The sequence below is a fragment of the Phyllobates terribilis genome, unplaced genomic scaffold (assembly GCF_046119375.1).
Source record: "Phyllobates terribilis strain yellow unplaced genomic scaffold, ASM4611937v1 Scaffold_11__3_contigs__length_659146591, whole genome shotgun sequence".
Classification (NCBI taxonomy): Eukaryota; Metazoa; Chordata; class Amphibia; order Anura; family Dendrobatidae; genus Phyllobates; species Phyllobates terribilis.
The window spans coordinates 272,273,784-272,298,289 of NW_027362771.1; the positions used below are offsets into that span (position 1 = coordinate 272,273,784).

The following is a 24,506-nucleotide window of genomic DNA, read 5'->3' on the forward strand; positions in this document are numbered from 1 at the left end:
TGCGTTGTATGTCGTGACTTCATGGACGTGCAATCTCCAATGACCTCTGAGGTCTCGTCGCAGACAAAAGTCTCAGGATGCCTTGAGGACTGGATGTCAGGCAGCGAGCAACGCCATCTGGTCAGCTTCCTTCCGTTGTCACACCTTTGACCTGTGAACTCTAGGCCAGAACGTCCGGTCATGATCAGGCCTCGGCGAACACTGCATTTTTAACATCCAAGACATCACGACATGTGACGTACTATGATTTCTGAGGCCTGGTCATGTCAGGAAGCTCGGGTCTAGAGTGAACAGGAGAAAGAAGTGGCTCTAAAGACCAGTTGTCAGGCGATGATATGCATACATCCCAGACAGAGTTGTGAGTATAAGGGTTTCGTTTTTTTTTCATTTTAAAATGTTTGATGCCCATCTATGGTTCAGCACAAATAGTATTTCATGATTTTCGACCAAATTTTCAACCATAGTGGGGCCAAAGTGCTGCCCCAATATCTTTGTACCCCATATACCACACCATACCATCAAGATATGAGATGTGCAGCATCTGAAACAACGGATACTGGAAGCCTTGCTAGTATTTCTTCTGCTGTGTTGCTATCAGTGTGTCAAAAGTGGGAGAAGAGGGTTGCATTGACAATCCAACACAATGGGCAGCACTTTGAACACCTTTTATAAGTGGTCATAAACTTGTAAAAAACTCATGAAACAATAAAGTTACATTAAAACCAAGCACGTCATTGTTTTTCTTATGAAATTTTCAACATGACCCTCTTCCCATTGAAAAAAATAAAGTTGAATCCAAAATGGCCGAATTCAAAATGGCCACCATGGTCACCAACCATCTGGAAAAGTTTTCCCCCTCCCATATACTAATGTTCCACAAACAGGAAGTTGATATCACCAACCATTGCCATTTAATTTAGGTGTATCCATATAAATGGCCCACCCTGTATAGGCAGAACACAGCATCCCTGCACATTGCTTAGTGAACAAGTACTGAGCTTTATCACCCATTGAAGTGAATGTACTGCAGTATTCAGGCAGCAGCCACCAAGCAATGTAAGGGGTGGCTGTGTATAGCCCGTACATCGCTTAGGCTAAGTGAACTGTGTCCATGCAACTAGTCTACAGTATACGTCTAGAAACTTTTCCAGACAAATACTGTATTGTCCCTATGGCCGAACATTTACTAGATGCAGGCTAAAAGTGTGTTCTTCCACCGCAAAGAGATGTATACCACGCAATATATGCCAATTTTGCGCTCCAAAAGTCAAATGGTTCTACTTCCCTTCCGAGACCTGCCGTCCGCCCAACGGTAGTTTGGGGTATACAGTATACATTTTGTGCTGTTACCCTTGTAAAAATGAAAAATTTGTGGGAAAAATTTAAATTTTCATTTTTTCCTTCCACATTGCTTTAATTCTTGTGAAGCACCTAAAAGGTTAATAAACTTTTTGAATGTGGTGTTGGGCACTTTTGAGGGCGTGCAGTTAAAACTGTGTCCCTTTTGGGTATTTTTTTCGCATCGGCCCCTTCAAATGTAATGTGGTCCCTAAAATAATCGGTTTTGTAAATTTTGCTAGAAAAAGGAAAAACTGCTGGAATTTTTTTTAACCCTTTTAACTTACTAGCAAAAAAAAAATATGTTTCAAAAATGATGTGATGCAAAGTAGACATGTGGGAAATGTATTTATTAACTATTTTGTGTAGTATACGCAACTAATTTAAGGGCATAAAAATTCAAAGAATGAAAATTGCTAAATATTCAATTTTCTGTCAAATTTTCAATATTTTTATACATAAAATGCATAAACAGACTTCAGAGTGAAGGGACTTAAAATGAATATGCTGCATAACCTGAGAGCAGATTGACAAGAACAAGAAAGCCTGATTTCAGTGATGTATCACTTACTGGGCTGCTTGGTGTAATTTTCATAGAATACCTGTTTTGTCTAATGTAGATGTAGTAGAGCTAAGTCTTCCGCTCTGTGTATAACCCTGCCCACACCCCGGACTGGCAGCTTCCTGTGTATACTGTGCATTGTGAGTAAGCAGCTACTCAATGGTGGGGATGGGGTTACACAGAGATGCCCAACTGCTAGTCTGCTAGCCCTGTGAGCTGTAGTGTTTTTCTCCTGCTGATAAAACACGGTTTGTATTTAAACTATAACAGTCTACTAAATAACACATTCTGGGAATCATGGTCTTGTGCCCTATAGTATGCTACTCTCAGATTAAGTAGCAAAAGCCTGCTGAAAGATTCCCTTGAACATTTGTCCAACAGCTCAAAATATGCAAGGAAAAAAAGAAAAAAAATACACCAAAAAAAAAAAAAAAAGCTGCAAAAATACGACAAGTGAACACAACACAGACAGAAGTGCTGCTCTGTTTCTGTTGCACTAACAAGTGAAAGTGGACAATCCCTTTAAATTGTTCTGGTCTGATTTACTACAAACAGAAAGTTTGTAAATGTTGCTAATAAGCCCATTGATCATCTTGTAGACTGTGATCCCCTCAAGGGCAGGGTTCTCTCTCCTTCTGTGCCAGTCGATAACTTCTATCGTCTAAGATTATTGAACTTGTTTTTTTTTATTATGTATACCCCGTTTCACATGTAAAGTGCCATGGAATAATTGGCGCTATAATAATAAATAATAATGATAAAAAAGTCTTTAGAATTTCCCCCACCCGAAACCTGGTGTCATGGCTGTTTGGGTCCTCCTTTGTTGAAGGATTTGTTCAATAAGAAGCCTCTAATCTAGCTTTTATCTCTGCCTCAGGAGCGTCCACCTCTACCACTAACCTATATTCCTCTTCTTCCACTACCTCCCAAACTCGGAAAGGATCTCCTGTATCTATGGAAGGAGGGGTGAAAATTATTTTTCTCGTCTGCTGACTTCTCTAGTAACTTATCTAAGACAGAGCCAAATAAATAATTACCCTGACAAGGAATAGCGCACAACTTAATTTTAGACTGGAAATCTGCTTACCAGTTCTTAAGCCAGAAAGCTCTGCAGCCAGAGTTTGAAAGAACACAGACATGAGTGGCAAATCTGATGCCATCTACTGAAGCATCTAGCAGGAAATCAACTGTTTTCTGAATGGTAGGTAAAGCCGCTTCCCATGCTTCTCTAAGGAATGTATCAGTTTTCCCATCAAGGGGATCCTTCTGATACCCTAAATCATCAAAAAGAAAGAGCTACGTTTTTGGAAATTTTAGCAATTTCAACATCATATTTTGTGGATTTTTCCCACATTTCACAAAGATCTTCATTTAGCGGGTTCTTTCTTTTAAGAGTATTAGAAAGTGACACATTCTTAACTGGTTTCTTCCATTCTTTTCTAATTAGGGAAAGTAGGTTTTTATGAATCGGGAATACACAATGTTTGCGTTCTTCCAGGCTACTAGACATTGAACCTGTACAGACATAAGTTCTCTAGGGGTTTCCATTCCCTTAGTAGATCTAACAACTTTCAGTAATTTCCCCTTGACATTCTACTGGAAAGCACAGTTGGCCATATTCACCATCAGACGAAGAGGATTCTGAACAATCTGTATCGACTAACTCCCCAGATTCCTCTAGTTCTTCAGAGCTGAAATCTGAAGGCATATAATGCCTACTTGAGGAGGAGGTAGCTCTGGTATGTCACAGTTCTTTCTTAACAGTATTTTAAAATTTGCCTTTAATTAAGGACTTAATTTCTTGAATAAAGGATGGGGACTCTTCAACTACTGTTCTCTCTATACAAGAGTGGCAAAACCTCATATTATAAGTTTTAGGCAAATTCTCTTCACTCAGAGCATATTCCTTGTTCGTTGCCTTTGCTACCACCTTCCTAGCTCTATCCTAAGGGAATTAATATCAACCAGTCAGCATGGTATCCTTAAACAAGTGAATACTTATCCCATCCTATGCATTGTAAACTACTGTAGTAGGAAGCGGTTTGGGATCATTTGCATCACCGCTGGGCATTATAGGATCATGCATGCTGCACCAACACCACTGCCAAAGTTAGAAGGCGTCTACCTTCTTTTAAACTTTCATCGCTAGGCCCGGATGGAGATTGGGAAGGATGGATTACATCTACAGGTGTATCATATTCTGAAAGTCTTATGAAACCTTGCAGTAACCTGATATTCAGCTCACCCATGGACTGAGGATCGCCTCTGCATGGACGGTCTTGTAGTATAGCAAGGAACAATTTAGAGAGAAGGAATGTACATCCAGCACTGGGTCCTCATAAAAAATTCTTCTTTATTGCAAATCCATAGAAACTCCAGACAGAGTGTATGCAATGACTAAGGACGTAACAGTCTGAAACGCGTATGCGATTACTCTATGTCTGGAATTTTTATGGATTTGCAATAAAGAAGATTTTTTTATGAGGACCCAGTGTTGGATGTACAGTACCTTCCTTTTCTCTTATCATATTCTGACCCCCTTCTTCCAGTCATTTGGAAGTAGCTGGTCACCTCTGCATATGAGTCATCTGCAGAGAGCACACTTCAGCAAGCTACGTCACCTCCGGTTTCACCTCCGAACCTGAAAGCAGCCGGAGATCCCATGCATGTACAGTCCTGCCAGAAGAATCATCCTTTGGCTGCATCACTCATGCTCAGAGTGTCACGCCACATCCGGCCCCGACTTCCGGAGACGGCATCCAGCAAAAGCCCAAGAAATCTGGAGAAAACCTATGGAACAGTCCTCCGGCCACCAGGATCTTCATGGCTTCTCACGGTACTTCCCATACATCCTGGAGAAATCTTCCCAGTTATGTCCTCTTCACCCCGCAAGGTTGTAGGTCTCCTCTTCCAGGAACAGGAAAACACACTGAAGAGTAAGGAGAGGTACCGCCCTTTTATTTCAGTAGGTTTCCGGTTCCTGGAGAAGGATACACACTCTCTCAGTACGGTGCTGTCAAATCATTACTTATGGTTCAGGTTCTGTTACAGAAAGTAACAGATCACAGGATTGTTTAATTTAAATTTTAACATCTCTATTCAGAATAAACAATGCCACAGATCTCACTTTCATCAACCCCATACCCAGAATAATCATGTACAGGTAAAAAAAAAAAAACATTTCATATTTTCTTTGATCTTCAAGGTTATAGATATATAAATAATTAACACTGTGTGAACAGGTATTTGAATCTGAGCATCGTCTTGTTCCTGTTTAGATCTGCTGGCTCCATATGCTGTTGTCTGTAACCTCTATTTTGACTTGTCACACTTAAAGAGTGTTAAAGTTGAAAGTACATTTCAGGCTGAGCTCTTAGAGATAGAATTCTGGAATATGAAACATAAATGAATGGCAATGCGAAAGCTCATGTTTTGTCTATATTACTATTATTCCTTCATGGCTGTCATAACATTCCTTCTGAATAACACTAACTATAAGTGACTGAGTTATGATGTTTCTCACCTAAAGTTCTTAATTTTTAGGAGCATAGTGTACAAGGACGGCCTACTGACTTAATATAATAAACATTTCAAAAGTGAGATCACGCAGTTTTATTGTGATTCTTCACTGAGCATCCTGCATTCACCATGTGATGCTCCATATCAAAAATTAAACTGAACTTGACAGCTGGATTTACAACTATTCACTAATTACAGAGCTACATTTATAATTTAACACGGATTTGTAGCAAACACAAAGCTTAGTAAAAGTTCCCGGCATAATCATAAAAGCAGCTTTTTAATATTATGGTGCCACAAGTTATAACTAGTTAGACTAGTCAGAAAGGCGTGCACTATTTAATGAGGAGCAGTCCATCCCAGCTAGCAGAAATCACGCCCATTTCCTCCTCATTATTTAAAGAACACAAATGAGCGGTTCTAGTGTGACTTTGAGCATGCATAGTGATCTTTTGCCAATGGACCATTGCTCTGGTATCATACTTTGCAGACCCAAATTCTGGCCTCCTGAGAGCTTCCATCTGCAAACACAAAGCTGATATGCGGTTCTGCGACATTATAGTACCGAGCCAACAAGTAGAGTAACATTCTTAGAACATGTACAGTGAGGAAAATAAGTATTTGATACACTGCAGATTTTGTAAGTTTTCCCACCTACAAAGAACTGAGAAGTCTGTAATTTTTATCGTAGGTACACTTCACCTGTGAGAGACAGAATCTTAAAAAAAAAAAAATCCAGAAAAAATCACATTGTAAGATTTTTACATAATTAATTTGCATTTTATTGCATGAAATTTGTATTTGATACAATAGAAAAATAGAACTTAATATTTGGTACAGCAACAGCAACCTTTGTTTGCAATTACAGAGATCAGACGTTTCCTGTACCTCTTGGCCAAGTTTGCACACACTGCAGCAAGGATTTTGGCCCACTTCTCCATTTAGATCTTCTCCAGAACATTCAGGTTTCGGAGCTGTCGCTGGGCAACATTTAGTTTCAGCTCCCTCCAAGTATTTTCAATGGGGTTCAGATCTGGAGACTGGCTAGGCCACTCCAGGACCTTGAAATGCTTCTTATGGAGCCACTCCTTAGCAGCCCAGGCTATGTGTTTCGGGTCATGCTGGAAGACCCAGCCACGACCGATCTGCAATGCTCTTACTGAGAGAAGGCGGTTGTTGGCCAAAATCTCGCGATACATGACCCCATCCAATCCATCCTTTCTTCAATACAGTGCAGTCGTCCTGTCCCCTTTGCAGAAAAGCACCCCCATAGTATGATGTTTCCCCCACCATGCTTCATGGATGGGATAGTGTTCTTGGGGTTGAATTCATCCTTCTTCCTCCAAATACAGTGAGTGGAGTTGATACCAAGAGTTCATTTGAAAATACTTCCAATATGAAGAGGCAATTTGCATATTAAATTTCCCAGAGGAGCACTGCATGGCGAATAAGCCTCCTTACCTTGACGTGCCAGAGCTGGTGTATCACTCTCCATAAGGAGAAACGCTACTCCTTAGACCTCAGTCCAGAGCCTCTCACCTAGCCAAATCAGTTCTCATACTTTGCACTGACGAGGGCCAACAGCCTAAAACACCGTGTCTGCAAACTGAGATTCTGATTTGGCTTTTATCCTAAGTCATATTGCGTGACTCGTTAAAGGGTTGTGACTTGTAGGATTTCTACTTCCAATAGGTGGCGCTATAGAGTACAAGTCCTCTTTTTCTCTGAAGAGGCAATTTGCATATATAAAAATATATATTTTATGTTCCTTTTTCTATAGAAACTTGTTACCTACTAAAATAAGTTGGCCACTTTTTAGTAAAATTGGTGAAATGCCACAAACAAATGTGTTCTTTCATATAAACGATTAATATCATTCCTCACACCATGTCTTCAGCGCCTGTACAGATGCAAGCAGCATAAATCTCCCATATCGGCACAGCTAGTGAATGCGTTCACATCCTACACAGACGTGAGTCTGTAAATCACAAGATCATCATCATCTATTGTATAGACATCAAAACTACTGGCTAAAGAGAGCATTGGGCTGAGTATATTGGGTGAGGAATGAGAGTATTTAGAGTTTTTGCGACAAAAACTAGACACTAGAAAGTGGCTAACCCTTTTGATAAGAAAAAGTTTAAAAGGTGGCAATTGATACACTTATTTTAAAAAAATGTGAATATGCCTTTATATCTACTTATTTTGCTTAACATTTTGACCTCCAGTTAGCTCAGTTAGTTTAAAGCGAGTTTAGTGTGTACACTTTTTAATCAATAATCATATTGTCATGCTATGTGGACCTTGAGGAAGGTAATCATTTCCTCATATGTGTGATTAGGTTTCCGATGATATGTACATACATATCAGAGAAGCAGTACTATTTGGATGGATAAATGAACATTAAAAAGATGCTACATTCTAAAGGTTGAATAATTGGTGCACATGGTTATAACGATATAAAAGAGTGATGTTGCGTAGATGCTACTACAGAATGAAAACCCTGCAGTATGAAACCTCATTATTAAATGATGGGGTTTTCAACTTTCAGTAAAGTGGAACTGATACATTGTAAAGTACAGTACCTAAAATAAAAACACAGCAGGTGTTAACCATTCCAAGATCCAGTGATGGCTCTCTGTTACTGCTACAGTCTCAGTGTTTTGACTGCATTGGTGATTTCACATTGACAGCGCGCATCACTGTTGTAGCCAATCACTGAGCTCAGCAGCTTATGCCATCTACCTCAACAAAGCTGCTGAGCTCAGTAATTAGCTACAGTGTGATACACGCTGTCGAGTGACATCACCACTGTAGCCAAAACTCAGACCTGAGCAGCAGTGGTGAAAGAGCAGTGGACCCTGGTAGGATAAGTATCTACTGCATTTGTTATTTTAGGCATTTTAAAGCATTTGGCATTGTGAGCGAAATACACTCTTCTATGCCTTTTGAACTCCAAATGTATTTTTATACGAGCAATCAGGAAATTAATCCAGCAGTTTCCTTGTATGGTGTACTCAGGATTTCTGCTTTATTAGCACATGTAAGCTACTTAAGTAGTGTCACAGACAAAGGAAACGTTCCCACCGAAATATGTAGTAAATAGGAACTTTAGGGGTGTGAATAGAAATAAGTAACTTTCCCACCCATCAGTGTTATTTGATCACCATGATACAGAAGTTATAAAAGACAAGATGGATACCAAAAACACAAAATGGAGTCTGTTCTCTCACAGAATCAATTTTCCTGATATGGACAGTCTCTCAAATAAGAGTTATGACTGTAAACTTGCTTCCTACAATCTTTGGTTACAGTTTATTGGAACAGTTTTTTGCTCTCTATCTGGAAGCAAATCGTATCAAAAACAACTGACCACTAAAGAGGTTTGAGGCCTGTTACCATCGCACACATAACCATCTAGCATAAGAGAACTTCCTGGATATTCCTGGAGCCAGCAGAATGCTCCTTTAGAAAATATTTTTATCCAACTTGCATTCTTGAAGTAGATATAGACTAGGCATCCAGTTCACTGGTACTTATTCACACCCACACAATATACATACACACACACAATATACATACACACACACACACACACACACACACACACACACACACAAACAACTAGTACACCAATCATTAGAATATAAGAAAAAAAGTCAGCTCACCAGTCAGAATCAGATGGTAGCACGGAACTCAGTCCTGTTCAGATGCATCAAATTGCAAGGAAGAAAAATTTGCGGTCCAGCTCTAGAAATTTTTTTTGGGCAGTTTTTCGTATAAAAAGTTAGTTTATTTGATAAATGCCAAAAACAGCATGGCACTAGGCATAATTTCAAGGAGAAAAAGCGACGCATTTCAACCACACACTGCTCAGACAAAGACAGCAGTATGGGGTTTAATCGCGTCACTTTTTCTCTTTGAAATTATGCCTAGTGCCATGCTGTTTTTAGCATTTGTCAAATAAACTAATATTTTTCTGGAGATGGAACGCAACGTTTTCCTCCTTACACCAATCATTGTTTGCTATTCTACCAGGAATTAATATTACTGTATGTTCATGAAGTGAGAGAAGAGCAGAAATTTATAGAAGAATCACTTCACGCTGTACAACATGTTCCCTGCTGTGTTACTGTCCAGAATTACACTGACCTCTTGGATTCCAACAACCAAAGCAGCCTGAGGCACTGACCACTAAACCAACAGGCTACAGTCCTAGACAAGAAACTTCTTGTAACTTCATTCTGTGTAGGAATCCAACTCCATGATAGTAATGATTGGAAGATCATTATTACAAGATTACATTTGTCTAGATTTAGGAGTACAATTTCTGATATTCCCTTATTTTCAAGTCCATGTACAATACCTTTTGATAATCTTTGATGTTAGCCAAGTTAAATGAAAATATGTGATCCTTAGCCCCAACGAATAGTCTTCCCCGCTCTTCATCTAATACGAATGTACTGTAACTTGAGCTGTTAGCCAATCCATTGAATGTGATTAAATTGTTGGAGTCCAGCATTTCTAAAATAAGAAAAGCAGATTAAAAAATAAAAGTTAGTATTGGTACGATTAAAAAAAAAGAACCTTTATTAAAGTCTGTACTTTGATAAAGTGTAGAAAACAACTGGTCAAACATTGGAAGCCTTCAGATCATCCTATATAAGGATTTCTTAACATGTGTGTAACCTTTTGTGTACATTTGCTGACCAGTTGCTAAAAAGGTCACCTAGAGCATGGTCCTGTAAGCCACAAGGGTCACTATAGCCCATCTGACCAGGTCACAAATGCTTGTAGGGGTATGCATACCCATATATAGGAATTTAGTGTACATGAAAAAGGCATTTGTTACAAAATAGTACAGACAGCACTTTAACCATAAATGCCAAGAAACAGCTAAATCTAGACCTCTCCAAAAACATGTATGTTTGACTGACCATACCTATTCAGTTCAATAGAGAAAGGGAAATATGCTGCTACCAATCACTTTGGTCCACTTACGTGTTAATAAGTCAACTGTTTTTGCTAAGGTCATCTTGATTGGCCAAAATAATTACAATCTGATAGAAGTATGGAAGGCAGCACGGTGGCTCAGTAGTTAGCACGGCAGCCTTGCAGTGCTGGGGTCCTGGTTTCAAATCTCACCAAGGACAACATCTGCAAGGAGTTTGTATTTTGTCAATGGAGCCAGTAATGATAATGTCTGTAAAGTTCTGAGGAATTTAATGGCACTAAATAAGTGAGTAAAATAAATAAATACAATATATGTGAATTTTGAATGAATTTTTTAGTATCTTCAGTTTTTTGACTTGCAAATAATTATAAAAAAAAACACAAATGATAGAATTTAAGCATTTAATAAAAGGACTATCTAGATACTACTGGAGTAATTACCAGCTTATTTGATGCCTTTTTACATGGGCAATATGATTTCAAAGATGATCCTCAATCCAATATAATTTCTACATAAAACTTCCACATAAAAAATATTTAGACAGAGCTTGTCATGATCTACACAGATAAAATAAATTTTCTTTTTGCCGTAGGGTAACCAATTTATCAGTTTGAAGGTAAAAGTGCAAATTTATGACAAAATTGTTGCTTTCACCCATAATTCTATTGTGTGTTACCTTTTCTATGTCTATCATTGATGAATTGTAGTTTCAAATATAAATGTCACTTTAGTCAAGCAGTTAGAGTTTGTTCATTTAAATTTAAAATAACTTATTTCCATATCAAAAGCAATTTCTATGTATCTGCGCTGGCCTGGCTGTCTTGAAGGACAATAAGACCATTTTGTGCATTTTTGGTTCTGCCAAATATGTCATAATCAGGACTGAGCTGGGGAGAATTAGGATACAGTCAATTTTTCTCCTCATTTTATTAAGGCCAATTTGTAGTAACAGGGTTTTATTTCTTGTAAAGCGAGGAATTTGAATTCCATTTTAAATTACAAAATGATGCTTCAATTAGGAAATAAATTAGGGAATAGGTGACATTTACATTTCTGTTAGACCTGTAGAGCTTGATGAGGAAATGCACAACATCGCAGTAGCGAGCGTATAAAGGCAGAGAATATATCTCCCGATACAAGACATTTGATTTGACGTGCACAGTTCTTTGTTCTAATATTGTCCTGCATTCTGACCCTTTTCATGACCTTGGATTTCATGCCACCTTATCTGTACATGTCACAAAGTGTTTCTGCCTTGTCATGGTGTATGTTTTACTTTCATCAATGTACTATAAGCTCTACAGAGAACAAGAATACTTCTCTAACGCTGCATACCTTCAACATGTACTCAGCTAGTTTTGATGTATGAAAATAGTTATAAAAATACTTGGAAAGATCACCACGTGGGTTGAAGATGTAATAGTGATCTTATGCAATATGACCATGTATGGATGAAAAGCTTCCAACAATAGGATTATTTATTAATTCTTTCCATGTAGATTTTTTGTGTTTGTAATTGATATTCACATTTTATTGACTTTCATTCCTAAAAGCAATGTGCCCATGATAAGTTTTCGCTAAAATTTTGACACGGTGTATTTTCGCTGTGTCAAAAACGCAGCGTTTTACAGTTCCAACAAAGTGGATGTGATTTATAGAAATCTCATGCCCACCGTGCTTTTTTTTCTATACTCAGTGTAAACTGACGTGCAAGGCATGCTTTAAATCCACAGCATGTCAATTTCTCTTGCGGCTGCGCGGTTTTCTTTGTGAATTTTACCATAGACTTGCATTAGATGTGGAAGATCGGCAGGTAAAAAACATAAATGCATTTTTAACTGCATTTCTGCAGTGGAAATGCATAAATAACAAATGTAATCCGCACATAACTGTATCAATAAAGTTTTGTCAAAGCCAAATAATGCACTACAAAAATTCAAATGACCTAATTTACTTAATAGGTGCAGAAAATCGGCAACATCAAAAACTCACCAAAAGCTCATTGTGGGAACGTAGCCTAAGTCTACCAAATTTCAGAATCTCAACATACACATTTGTGATTGATTTTGTTGTCTAAATGTCACTAGAATGTTCTCAGCATTCAGACGTTTCCCATAGTCAATGACAATGCATTTGGGGTATTGTTTTCAGGCCAAAAGGAACAAACATTTTATTATGCAAGAAAGATCCTTCCTCTGGCATGGTGTTGTGTCTAGAATATGCTGTCCACAGGAATGTTATCTTCTTTTTAAAAGTTCATTAATAGCCTACATACCATTTGTTTACTCTCCCTACTTCTGAGAATATTACAGTATCACATATGCTTAAGACAATGACTAAAAAGCAATTTGTCAGACGACAAGGGTCTGTCAGATACTATACAGCAAAACAGCATTGACTCCATCCTTTGAGCTTTGATTAGTAAAACTTAAAAACTATCAGCCCTAAACAATTATTTGCTAGGAAGTGCCTACAATACTTGCATTGCGGCAAAATTACAAAATATTCAGCAGAGGAAACACATTTTTTCATATTTGATTTGGTGTCAGATGAAAACTTATGGAGTTGTTGGCATATAAGGAGAGAAAGAGGAATGATAAAAACTCATTGTTACATATATTTCATTAGTTTGAGAAAATACACAGGTCCATTAAGTCCAACCTATAATCCAATCCAGAAAAAGTCCCAATGCAATAAATGCTAATGAATTAACCCATGATAGGACAACAAAAACTATGTAAATTAGTTAACCCTTAAAAATACAAGATTATCTATAAATATGAGACAAAGTGCAGCTCTTATTAATTCAAGTGCTATCCTCCCAAAAAGGATGTTCACAGAATTACTGCTTAGTGCATCCATAAAAATCATTGATTTTATACTAAAAGCATTTTTCTTTGTGACTAATAATACTGTCTTTAACAAACTCACATGTATATCTATGACTGCTGTCAACTCCATAGAGAAATGGACAATTGTTTTAATCATGGAAATAATATTGGGCAAGAAAACCATCATGTTAGCAAACTATTTCTTCTATATGTCCCTTAAAAGTGACCATTCTGAATACTACTGACACATTGATTTGTTTGTTAGATTCATTCAAAAGTTTAAAAAGTCAGTTGAAAAGCTACCTAGTTTCATGGGGTGCTTCTGTTTAAGTTACAAGATTTTGAGTTATAAAATTGTTACATGCCGTTAACTACTTTAAAGCTTTGGAAAACGAGCTGAGGTCAACAATATTTCATTGTACCCAGAAGAGTCATAAACTGCTTTTATACGAGATCTTCATTATTTTCCCTGGGTAAAAGTTGTTTGAGTGGCCATTTGTTTTCTATTAGTTGTCCCTTTCCATGGAGTCTAGAAGCAAAAAGCCACCCTAATAAGAATTGGAAATGTAGCATGAAACAATAATATATTCTTTAAGTTCTGTCATTATTTAAAACCCTAATTAGGCTTTAGACATAATAAAAGATTAAAGCGCAATATATATTTTCAATATCGAGAACAGAAGCGCTTTCCAACACATTGACACAAAACAGCCAGTCATGGCAGAGAGCGGGTGGAAAATAACTTCTGTTCAGTGATGCTCAGTAGCATTTGAACTGTTAATTATTATGAAGTGTTAGTGCTGTGAAACTTAACAGTAAAAAAAGAGCATATGCGTTAGAATGTTTGCTGCTAAATGCAAAATTACATCCAATGAGGTGGTCTTATGCATACTTCCCATTCTTCCCGGGTATCACTGCATTTTAAGTATCTTAAAGCTCAGAAAATAGTAGTTACAAGATCTCTTTTTAAAATTTCTAAAATTTTACTTTTCTGATGAAAATAACAGCAACACTCCTGATTAGTGTTAATCGAGCACTGAAATGCTCGAGTGCTCGGTACTCAAACTAAGCACGTCGGACACTCGCATGTGCTTGACTCGAGAAACGAGCATAACGTAAGTAAATGGCAAACTCGAGAATTTTTCCGAAGGGCGGAAAAATTTTCTAACTATCTCTGCACCTGACTCAGATAATTCACTTATGCGATTCCAAGCATTTGAGAACCATACAATATTCGACATTGCAGGCAACTCAATCGAGCACCCCAATACTCAATCGAGTATCAAGCAGTACCGAGCATGCACACCAATCACTATGTAGTATCGGCGTCTCTGCCCCCTGACAGGCAGAGACGCCGTCCCTGCCCCCTGACAGGCAGAGACGCTGTCCCTCTTACCGCCGCGCTCCCGGCCAGGCGTCTTCCGGCTCTCCTGCTGCTGCGCGCAGCTTCCCAGGCACTGTGCTTAGGGTGTGCGCAGCCTCCCTCCCTCCCTCTTAAAGGGGCCGCGCGCGTCATCCTAAGGAGTCCCCGGCCAATGGCCAGATGACCTCTCATATAAAAGGCACCTCCTCCAAAATGGAGGTGCCATGCAAGGTTGTAGCTTTGTGTCCTAAACTCTGCTTCAGCCCTCAGGTCCCGCTGCTAGCTTGACCACCAGTCCAGTCCGCCAGCCTGACCACCAGTCCAGTCCGCCAGCCTGACCACCAGTCCAGTCCGCCAGCCTGACCACCAGTCCAGTCCGCCAGCCTGACCACCAGTCCAGTCCGCCAGCCTGACCACCAGTCCAGTCCGCCTGCCTGACCACCAGTCCAGTCCGCCTGCCTGACCACCAGTCCTGTCCGCCTGCCTGACCACCAGTCCAGTCCGCCTGCCTGACCACCAGTCCAGTCCGCCTGCCTGACCACCAGTTCAGTCTGCCCGCCTGATTACCAGTCCTGTCCGCCAGCCTGATTACCAGTCCTGTCCGCTAACCTGACTACCTGCCTCTGCCTGCCAAGTGTACTCTCCAGCCCGGCGGTCTGCCTGTGATCCTAACCCACCAGTCTGTCTATGGGCCTGGCTTGCCTGCCTACCCGGAGAACTTACCAGTTACCTGCCGTGCCTATCTGTTAGCCTACCTGGAGACTTCTACCAGTTACCTACCGTGCCTATCAGTCAGTCTACTTGGAGGCTTCTGTCAGTTACCTGTGGGAGTCACCTGCTCTCATACAAGGACAGGCCCAGAGTAGCACCTGGTCCCTCTGCTCGGTCCTTCCCTGGTTCACGGAGTCTATTGAGCCGCCGTGCGACCTTGGTCAGTCCAAGTTGATACCTAGTTACGCCCCTCTGGTCCCTCTTTGCACTGCAGCACAGAGGTTCCACCACCCAGATCCGTAACACACTACTCCTGATCTGATGGATAGCTAAACTGATAGAGAAGAAATGGGCTTGAAAAAGGCTCACTTGCTCTTGAGCCAAAAATGTTGGCACCTGTTTACATGGGGCAATAAAGACACCAGATTTTTGCAAGGAATTTTCTATCGGACGCTGACCACTTTTCTTGCTTTTTTTGATAGATAAAGTGAAAATAATAGAACCTAAAAAGGAAAAAATAGGGTGCAAAGTCTCCTAATTATCCAGTTGAAAATGGATAAAAAAAAAATAGGCAGCAATCCAATTTAGCAAATAAAAATGGATCTATAATAGCCCATGTGGTTTGGCAAAGTTTGCTTGGCTTGAGAAAGGTTCTGTGTAACCGGAACATCGCCACAACACATGGGCTATTAAAAGGTCCATTTTTTCTTTGCTAAATTAGAGTGCTTTCTATTTTTTATTTTTATCTATTTGCAACTAGATAGATAGGTGCCAGAATCTAATGGAACTAGGAATATAAACATGATGTTCAACAATTTGGCATGAAAGGAAATAAGTGGCTGGCAGACCTTTTTTAACATATACATAATGCAAGAAAAACAATAGGATGGGACAAATTACATCCAAACTATCTGATCAGCATTATTCCTGATAGGATATTCTGCCAAAATTCTCATTAATATATTTAACAGAGCCATGTAATTAGTACTTTAGACCCAAAACTGAGCTTAGACCTCTGTTTAAGGTATTGTTCAAGGTCCTCACATATGCAAAGTTTCATATCCACAGCTGTGTTTTACATAGTTTTTGCTATGGGAGAAGATAAAAAGTCTCAATTTTAAAATCTTTTAATACATGATATCACATTGTAAATAACAAAGATGAATAAAATAAAATTATATTACCCATTTACTGTATTATGTTTATAACTGACTTGTTTAGTAACTATTATATATTATTAAATGGGCTGTCTGGGCTTAAGGCAAAAGTTTACAGTCACTTGTGTTCTGCAGTCATGCAGAATTGTGACAATGCTCCCGGACACAATTCTCCAGTATTCCACATGCTAGTTGGCTGTGACTTGACTGTATGCGACTCGCATAATTGTGGTCAAATAGCGACTAATCTCACCAGGCTTCTCTCGATTCTCTTCTATCGGGGGGAGCCAGAAGCGTCTAGTCAGCAGATGAAATTGCATACATGCGGTTAGGTGACCACAGACTAGCTCGGAGAAAACCAGGGAATAATTGCAGCATGCACATCTCACATTGTCACAATTTGTAGTCTTCAGCCACATGGGGTGATTGCAGATGTTTTCACCCCAAGCCTGAACAACCCCTATAAATCTAAAATACAGAGTAGTAAGTGAATATATACAGCTTCTAGACTGTTTGTAAACTAATTTAAACTAAAAAATGTTTTTGTAAGAAAAAAATCTTATGCTTCTTTCTATTGTAGGCGACATACTAGCAAATGCCTGATCGAGCAATGTAAGGAATAGCGTTGTCTGCTTTGTAGCATGTAGAATAATTTCCTATTCTATCAGCACCTAATAAAATTCCCATGCAAAGAACAATAAAGTACAGTATGCAGTATGTGTCTGTCGGTGCCCCTACTAATTAACTAGCATACTGATAAGAGAAGGTAGACAATATATCAAACACAACAGTTAGGCTTTCATTTTCTGTCCTTCCTTTCTTTTTCATCTCTGTAGCACAACATTAATTACAACACAGCTGGTTTTTAGGGCGTAATTCCAGTTTCCTTTCAATAGGATGCAAGGCAGAGACCTTCTGACGTCGTACTTTAAGACACACATCTATCAGAAAGCCACCAACTCCCTTCCCCTGGTGAAGGCTGCGATAAATTAGGATTTACTCCACCCTCTGGGAACATTTGCATGTTTATTTTAGCCGCAAACCTCATCTGGGACCAACTCTTAGACTAATCGTGTCTTTATCATTTTCAGATAACATCTGACTTAATGTGCCAAAGATCCACTTCGGAGGCTTTAATGGTTTAGTACTATTTCTGGTACAGGACATGCAGAATTGTTCAGGAAATATTAAGCTTTGACTTTTATTTTATGTGCATGTTTTCTGATTAACATCTCCTGATACAGTCAGAGTCAATATATTCCAGGGAATAGTAAAAGCAAAAAAAAAGTCAACTAAGAAAATGAAAAGGAATAAAATCCACTTCCATTTGTAATGCTAGATACCTATAACCAGGCAATACAAAAGGGAGTTTTCATACGGAATAAGAATCAAAGTGTTTTGATGCAATGTATTTATTGGAGAAGCAGACAAAAAACTGACAATGCCTTTGAAAAAGTGAAGAACAAAGAAAAAAAAAAAAAAAACATTGACTTTTTTGATAAAACAGACAAAAATTTAAATCCTATTATAGTCTTGAAAGCATTATTGTTTCTTTATTTTATTAATCAAATTTTAATCTACAACCTAGAAAACTAATCTTAACTGGATATTTTCAGCATTATTTTATGGCATATGGCTAGGATATAAATTATGATGGGTGTTGCATATTCCTTACTTTCCTGCCCATTGGGTGGCAGGAAGTTTTAAAGCCGAGGGAAAACTTGGTAAACATTGAGTGTTTTTCTGAGTTTTTGTTGGCACCTTTAGGCTATGTGCCCACGTAGTGTTTTACAAGCGTTTATGCTGTGGAATTTCCGCAGCATAAACACTTGGGAAACGCTTGGTAATCCGCCCCCCATGGTCCCCAATGACAAGCCGCACTTTCAATGCCCATGTTGCGGATTTTTCCACAGCGTTCATGCTGCGCTCAAAAATCCGCAGTATGTCCATTCATTTTGCAGAAGCACGGCGTAATCGCCGCCATTGACTTGCATTGAGACGCATATAATCCATGTCAGTACATTTGTACTCACGGATTATATGAGTTTCTATGTACGGATGGTACCCAAGTCTGGAGGAGAGAAGACTCTCCTCCGGACCTGGGTACCATAGAAGACTGTAAAAAAAAATAATTTAAAATAAAAAATAAAGTTTATACTCACCTTCCGATGTCTTCCCGGTGTTTTTTCAGCTCCGGGACGGTGTCTTGCAATGTTCGCGTTGATGTGAAGGACCTGCCATGACGTTACTGAGTCATGTGACCCATCACATGGCTCAATGACGTCACCGCAAGTCCTTCACACTACCGCAAGCAGTGAAAGACACCGGGCGGAGCAGACAAAACACTGGGAAGACATCGGAAGGTGAGTATAAACTTTATTTTTTTTATTTTTTACCATTCTTATTTGCCGATTGCATGGATTTATATAGTGTGAACAAGTTGTCAAGCACTTTTCCAAGTGATGCTAAAGTCGCTTGGAAAAGCGCTTAATAACCCGCATGCGGAAATGCATGAAAAGACGCTTCACAAACGCTTCTACTTGGCGGGAAAACCGCATGTAAAATCCGCATGCGTTTTTCCTGCCAGGGAGAAGCGGAAAAAATATGCTTCATTTCCGCAATGTGGGCACATAGCCTTAACTACATTTTTAGGTAAAAAATACTGTATTCAGATGTTAGGTTTCAGCGATTATTGAAAACCCTACATATATTGTGGTGTGGGTTTTGCCATTTTTGTGCCATTTTTTTTTTTTTTTTTTTTTTTAAACAAAGTGTTTTTTTTCTGACTTTTTGCCATAAACTTGCCAATATGACTTGTAAAACATCAGAAAACAAATCCGAAAAAAAACAAAATTTAAATGTTAAAAAAGCACATGAAATGCTATAACAATAAGCAACAAAAAAGTTATGAAAAGCTTTACAAACTCATGTAGCTTTTTATGCTAAATATTAGTTTGTGAGAAGGAGGCCAAAAAGAGGCTCATGGCTTAAAGTGTAACCATAGTTTTAATTTGTATTTTATAAATCAATATCATCATCTAAATCATGAAAATAAGAAACTTTGTAATATATTTTAATCACAGAAATCTGCTTCGCTCTCCTACAGGACTGTTCATTCATTCTGAAAATTCTCAATTCACAAGAAAAATTTGTATTCAGTGAAGACAGATTGTTACATTACAGACATAGGAGATGACTGTTGCTGCTCATAAGAGAAAGGAGGGATTAGCTTTGCTTCTAGTTCCTCCCTTCCATATAGATTCTTATCAATGCACCTGCCATCTCTTATCTCAGTAATGTAACAGTCTTCACTGAATACAGATTTTACCTGTGAAATTAAAATTTTGATAATGACTGATCAATCCTGGAGGAGAAAGAATCAAATTTCTCTGATTAAAAGATATCTTAAGTTTCTTATTTCCATGTTTTCTATTGATTTATGAAATAAAAATTAAAATGACAGCTACATTTTAACCAGCAAAATTCATACATTTTAACCAGAAAAATTCCTTTACTCTTAATATCAGTGGTGGTCCCAGAAATCTCATTTTCACTAATCAACAAGTGATGGAATGTCTCATTTCCCAGCGTTTTGTCAGTGCTTGTAATATTAGAAAATGTTGAGCTAAATAACAGATTCTTAATATTGGGTTACTGTCCTCCGGATTTAGAGTCTTCTCCTGGATTGGTAAGTCACTTGTACTCTTCTTACATTCATCTTGCCATATGCAGACTTCACTTGTGCTTATATACAGCAGCCTATCTTTACAGTTCTGATCTGCTTGTTAAGTACTTGCAGGCTCAAAAGGGCAATTTGAGCATCAGAAAAGAAAAAAAATATATATATATATATTATATATATATTGTAATGCAGCAGGTTGCTAGCATTACTGTAAATGGTCCAGGATGTGCTTACCGGACCATGTACCTTCCCCTTTATCTGACTGGTCACATGACTGTGACATCACCCAGGTCCTGCATGCACAGTAAAGCTCTGTATACATGACTGGGACAGCACACAGGACCTATACACACAGCTGACTGATCACATGACTGTGACATCAGCAAGGTCCTGTCAGTATGTGGCTGTCTGTGCACAGCATATATAAACCTGCTTAATTTGAGACAGGTGTGTTCGGTGTGAGGCGTGAGGCCTGTTCCCCATGTGTGTGGGATACCGTGATACCGTTTGTGAGAGGCCTAGTGAGGCCGAGAGTGAAGCCTGGCAGCCTGAAAGGACAAGCCTGGATCCGATGCATGGATGTCAGTGGCCTTTGAGGGAAAGCCAGCTTGTGGAAGAGTCCTGAAAGGCGCAGGCTGGATGTGAGTGGAGACATACCAGTAGCCTTAGACGGAACGATGGCTGGAGACCCCTACCTGGGAAGCCGCAGAGCCACAGTGGTGGCAGAGTAACGGACTGAGACAGCTATACCCGGCAAAGGTAATACCTGGTGCTATATGGACATTGTGATATGAACATTGCTACTTTATTACCTTGCCGTAAGCTGTACCCTGGAGCAAGTGGGCCGGTGTGCCACTTGGCTCATGAATTGTTTATGTGTGTAAACCTGCCGGTGGCGGACTAAGATGAACTGTGTGTGAACAGCGGTTTATGAAGTGCCATAATAAACTGCAACACTGTGTGAAAAACGTAAAGACATTGCACGTGTGCATTGATTGACGCAGCGAAGCGAGTTACCCCCAGTATGATGACGAGCGCTGCCTTACAATATATATATATATATATATATATATATATATATATATATATATATATATATATATATATATATATATATATATATATATATATATATATATATATATATATATATATATATATATATAGTGTGTCAGACTGCCTCAGAGTTTTATTAGACAATTACAATTCAGGTCAATAGTCATTGGTTACATACCAAAGCTCTGCAACAATATAGAAGAGTTAAGAAGTAATCCAACAACATAGAAGGTAACACATAGTATATTACTGTAGCATTTTTATCAAGTTTGTATGAAGACATCACTTTAACAGAAAGAGATTTAGGAAACAGCCATCAATTTCAAGGGGTTTGCGCTTATAGTTTTCTGATCTCTAATGACCAATAACTCTCTGCCACTGCTCCGCTCTCTGTTTACTGGATACAGCAGTGATATCATGAAACAGCACAAATCACAGTTGCAGCCTCCATGTGACTGCAGACTTGTGAACCTTACAATTCACATGACCGCAAGTATGCCATTTTCATATTCCCGGTTACATTCCGACTAGACTGTTTCCGGCCTCGCTCAATACACATGCATTAAGCAAGGCTGTGTCCATCTAGTCGAAATGTGGCCAGAAGTATGCAATTTGCATACCTGGGGTCACATGACCGCCTGCTCCCGGTGACAGCAGCGGAGAATCTTCATAGCACGCAGTGCACGCAATGTCAGGATTCACAAGTCTACAATCACAGAGTGACTGCAGACTTGTAACTTGAGACCGGACAACCCCTGTAACTAAACTCAGTAGCTAATGATATCGACATCAAAATGAATAACTTGGCACTCAAATAGAAGTAAGGTGAAAATAAAGTTCCCTATTTATTGCATTCAGTATATCGTGAACATTTTCGGTCTTAACTTAGACCTTCATCAGAACTGAATGCCTGGAAGTGGAACCACGGAAATCCGCACATGTAGTTGCGACCTACATCGCTTGAGAGAGCGCTCTAATTCGAAGTTAAGACCGAAAACATTCACGATATGCTGAATGCAATAAAAAAGGAACTTTATTTTCACCTTACTCCTATTTGAGTGGCAAGTTCTTCATTTTGTTACATATGGGCTGGATGCCCTACTTGTGCACCACTCTCACCAGTTACAAGAGTGACGTATATGACTCTTCTTTGTGATTGCTACATCAATACAGCCAATAAGCTCAGAGATTGGCTGCAGTAGTGATGTACGCTGTAGTCATGATGTCACTGCTGCAGTCGGTTTTGAAGTCTTTTTGATACTGCGTATTTTCGCTGTGTAAATAACGCACCATCTTACAGTTCCAGCAAAGTGGATGGGATTTCTAGAAATCTCATGCACAATGTGTTTTTTTTTTGTTCCACATTGTAAACTGACCTGTGCTGCGTGTTTGAAATCGTCAACATGCCAATTTCTCTTGCGGGTACGCTGAGTTTTAAGTGCAGATTTTACTCATAGACTTCCATTAGATGCAGGTAAAAAGACGTGTGTACATTTTTAGTGCCCTTATGCTGCGGAAACACACTAAGAATGCTTTTAATTCGCACACGACTATATCAATGAAGTTTTCTCAAAGCCAAATTCCAGGAAGCATCAAAAACAAAGCGGCTTTATTTAAAGCATGACAAACCAATGCAGAGACAAAAACCACAGTATAAAAATGAATGTAAAAAAACACTCAAAAAAATTGAAAAAACGATAGTAATCTAATTGACATAATAGGTGCAGAAATGGTGCAGAAAATCTGCAACCAACAGCTCACCAAATACTTTTCGTGGGAATATAGCCTTAATGATAACAGCAAGAACAGTTAAAAATTATAAAATTATTTAATTTTGAGAAGCATGATTTGAAAAATAAAAGCAAAAAACATTAGAAACAATTTCTGTTGAAGGAGGTTTTCAAGTGTTTCACTGCATAAAATCTGAGACTTAGCCAGTAATATCGCTAATTTATTTTCATGGCTAGACTAATATAAATTACAGCAAAAGTAAATGATTTACAGCGTTTTTTGCTGTGCCATTTTATTGGGCCTCCTGGCATGAAGCATTTGATGTTCATTTATTAAATTGCCAATTAATGGCTTCCAACAGTAGGAATTCCCTTAATTTTTTCAATACGGCCAAAAGCTTATTTTATAAATGAGTTGATGCCAGGCTTCTCTTGCCTAGAATTCATTAATTGATATAAATTATGGGTATTTTTCTTCTGTTCACAAATAAACTAAATAACATTAAAATATGTAATGCAACATGATTTGTGTTCCTTCCTACTAATGTAATATACATCAAAGTGATATACTGTATGTCAGGAGTCAACTCACCTTTAGAAAATAATTGGCCTTATAGGGAAGGTTCATTATGTGAGGAATGACTGGAATCTTTGATAAAGCAAAAATGCTTTTATTTTTTGCATTCTTCCCGTTGCCAAAAGCAGAATATTTAGAGTTTATAGCATATATTAGTATCGCATACAACAGGAAAAATTAGCAGAATCTGAGTACGGTGCTGAAAACACTGTCATTCGTCAATAGTGAAAAACATCATCACAGAGATGTATATATCTATGTATTAGATATTATTGATATATATTAGATACTATACAGTTTGACGAGTTAGGTGTTACATTAAAGGGGTTGACCAGGCTAGGCACAAAAGTCTGCAGGCACTCTATGTGACTGCAGTCACATGAATCCTCACATTGCGCATAGTGCACTCTATCAACGCTCTCTGATGAGAGCACTGGAAATGGACAGTAATATGACTGCAAGTATGCATACTTCTGGCCATATTCCAACTAGATGTGTGTGGCATCACTCAATACAAGTGAATCGAGTAAGGCCACACACATCTGGTCAGAATGTGGCCGGAGGTATGCATATCTCATACTTACAGTTACATTACCGGCCAGTCTCACCGCCGGCAGCGGGGAATCCTGACAGTACACACTGTACATGATGTGAGGATTTACAAGTCTGCAGTTACAAAGAATGACTGCAGACATTTATGCCATAGCTGGACAACTTGTTTAAAGAAACACTCCCATCAAAATTGTTATACTCTTAATATATTGCAATCATCTTATTATACAGCACTGTGTACTTACAATTGCTCATTTTGCCCTTCTACCCAGTTAATTCTTCTCTTTTTCATTAGGTCAATGGTATCACATGATTAAAAACAGACTAGCTGAATCCTTCTAAGCTCTATGTAAAAGCAGGAAACCTATTTCACCTGCATGGGTCATAGCTAGAGATGAGCGTTGTTCTACTCGAACTGTTCGCCAATCTCAAATTCGAGCTGTTTTGGGCGGTGTTCGAGCCGGTCGGCGAACA

At 38.8% G+C, this 24,506-nt stretch overlaps 1 protein-coding gene across 2 annotated transcripts in view; it reads right to left on the reverse strand.

Annotated features, from left to right (window-relative positions):
• The window catches only part of SEMA3A (semaphorin 3A), a 274,816-nt gene that overhangs the window by 181,074 nt on the left and 69,236 nt on the right, over nucleotides 1–24,506 (reverse strand). For both annotated transcript variants that reach the window (XM_073652330.1, XM_073652329.1), the window contains exon 2: nucleotides 9,786–9,943. In XM_073652330.1, coding sequence (XP_073508431.1) covers nucleotides 9,786–9,943 — 158 coding nt within the window. The remainder of the gene's footprint in view (nucleotides 1–9,785; nucleotides 9,944–24,506) is intronic.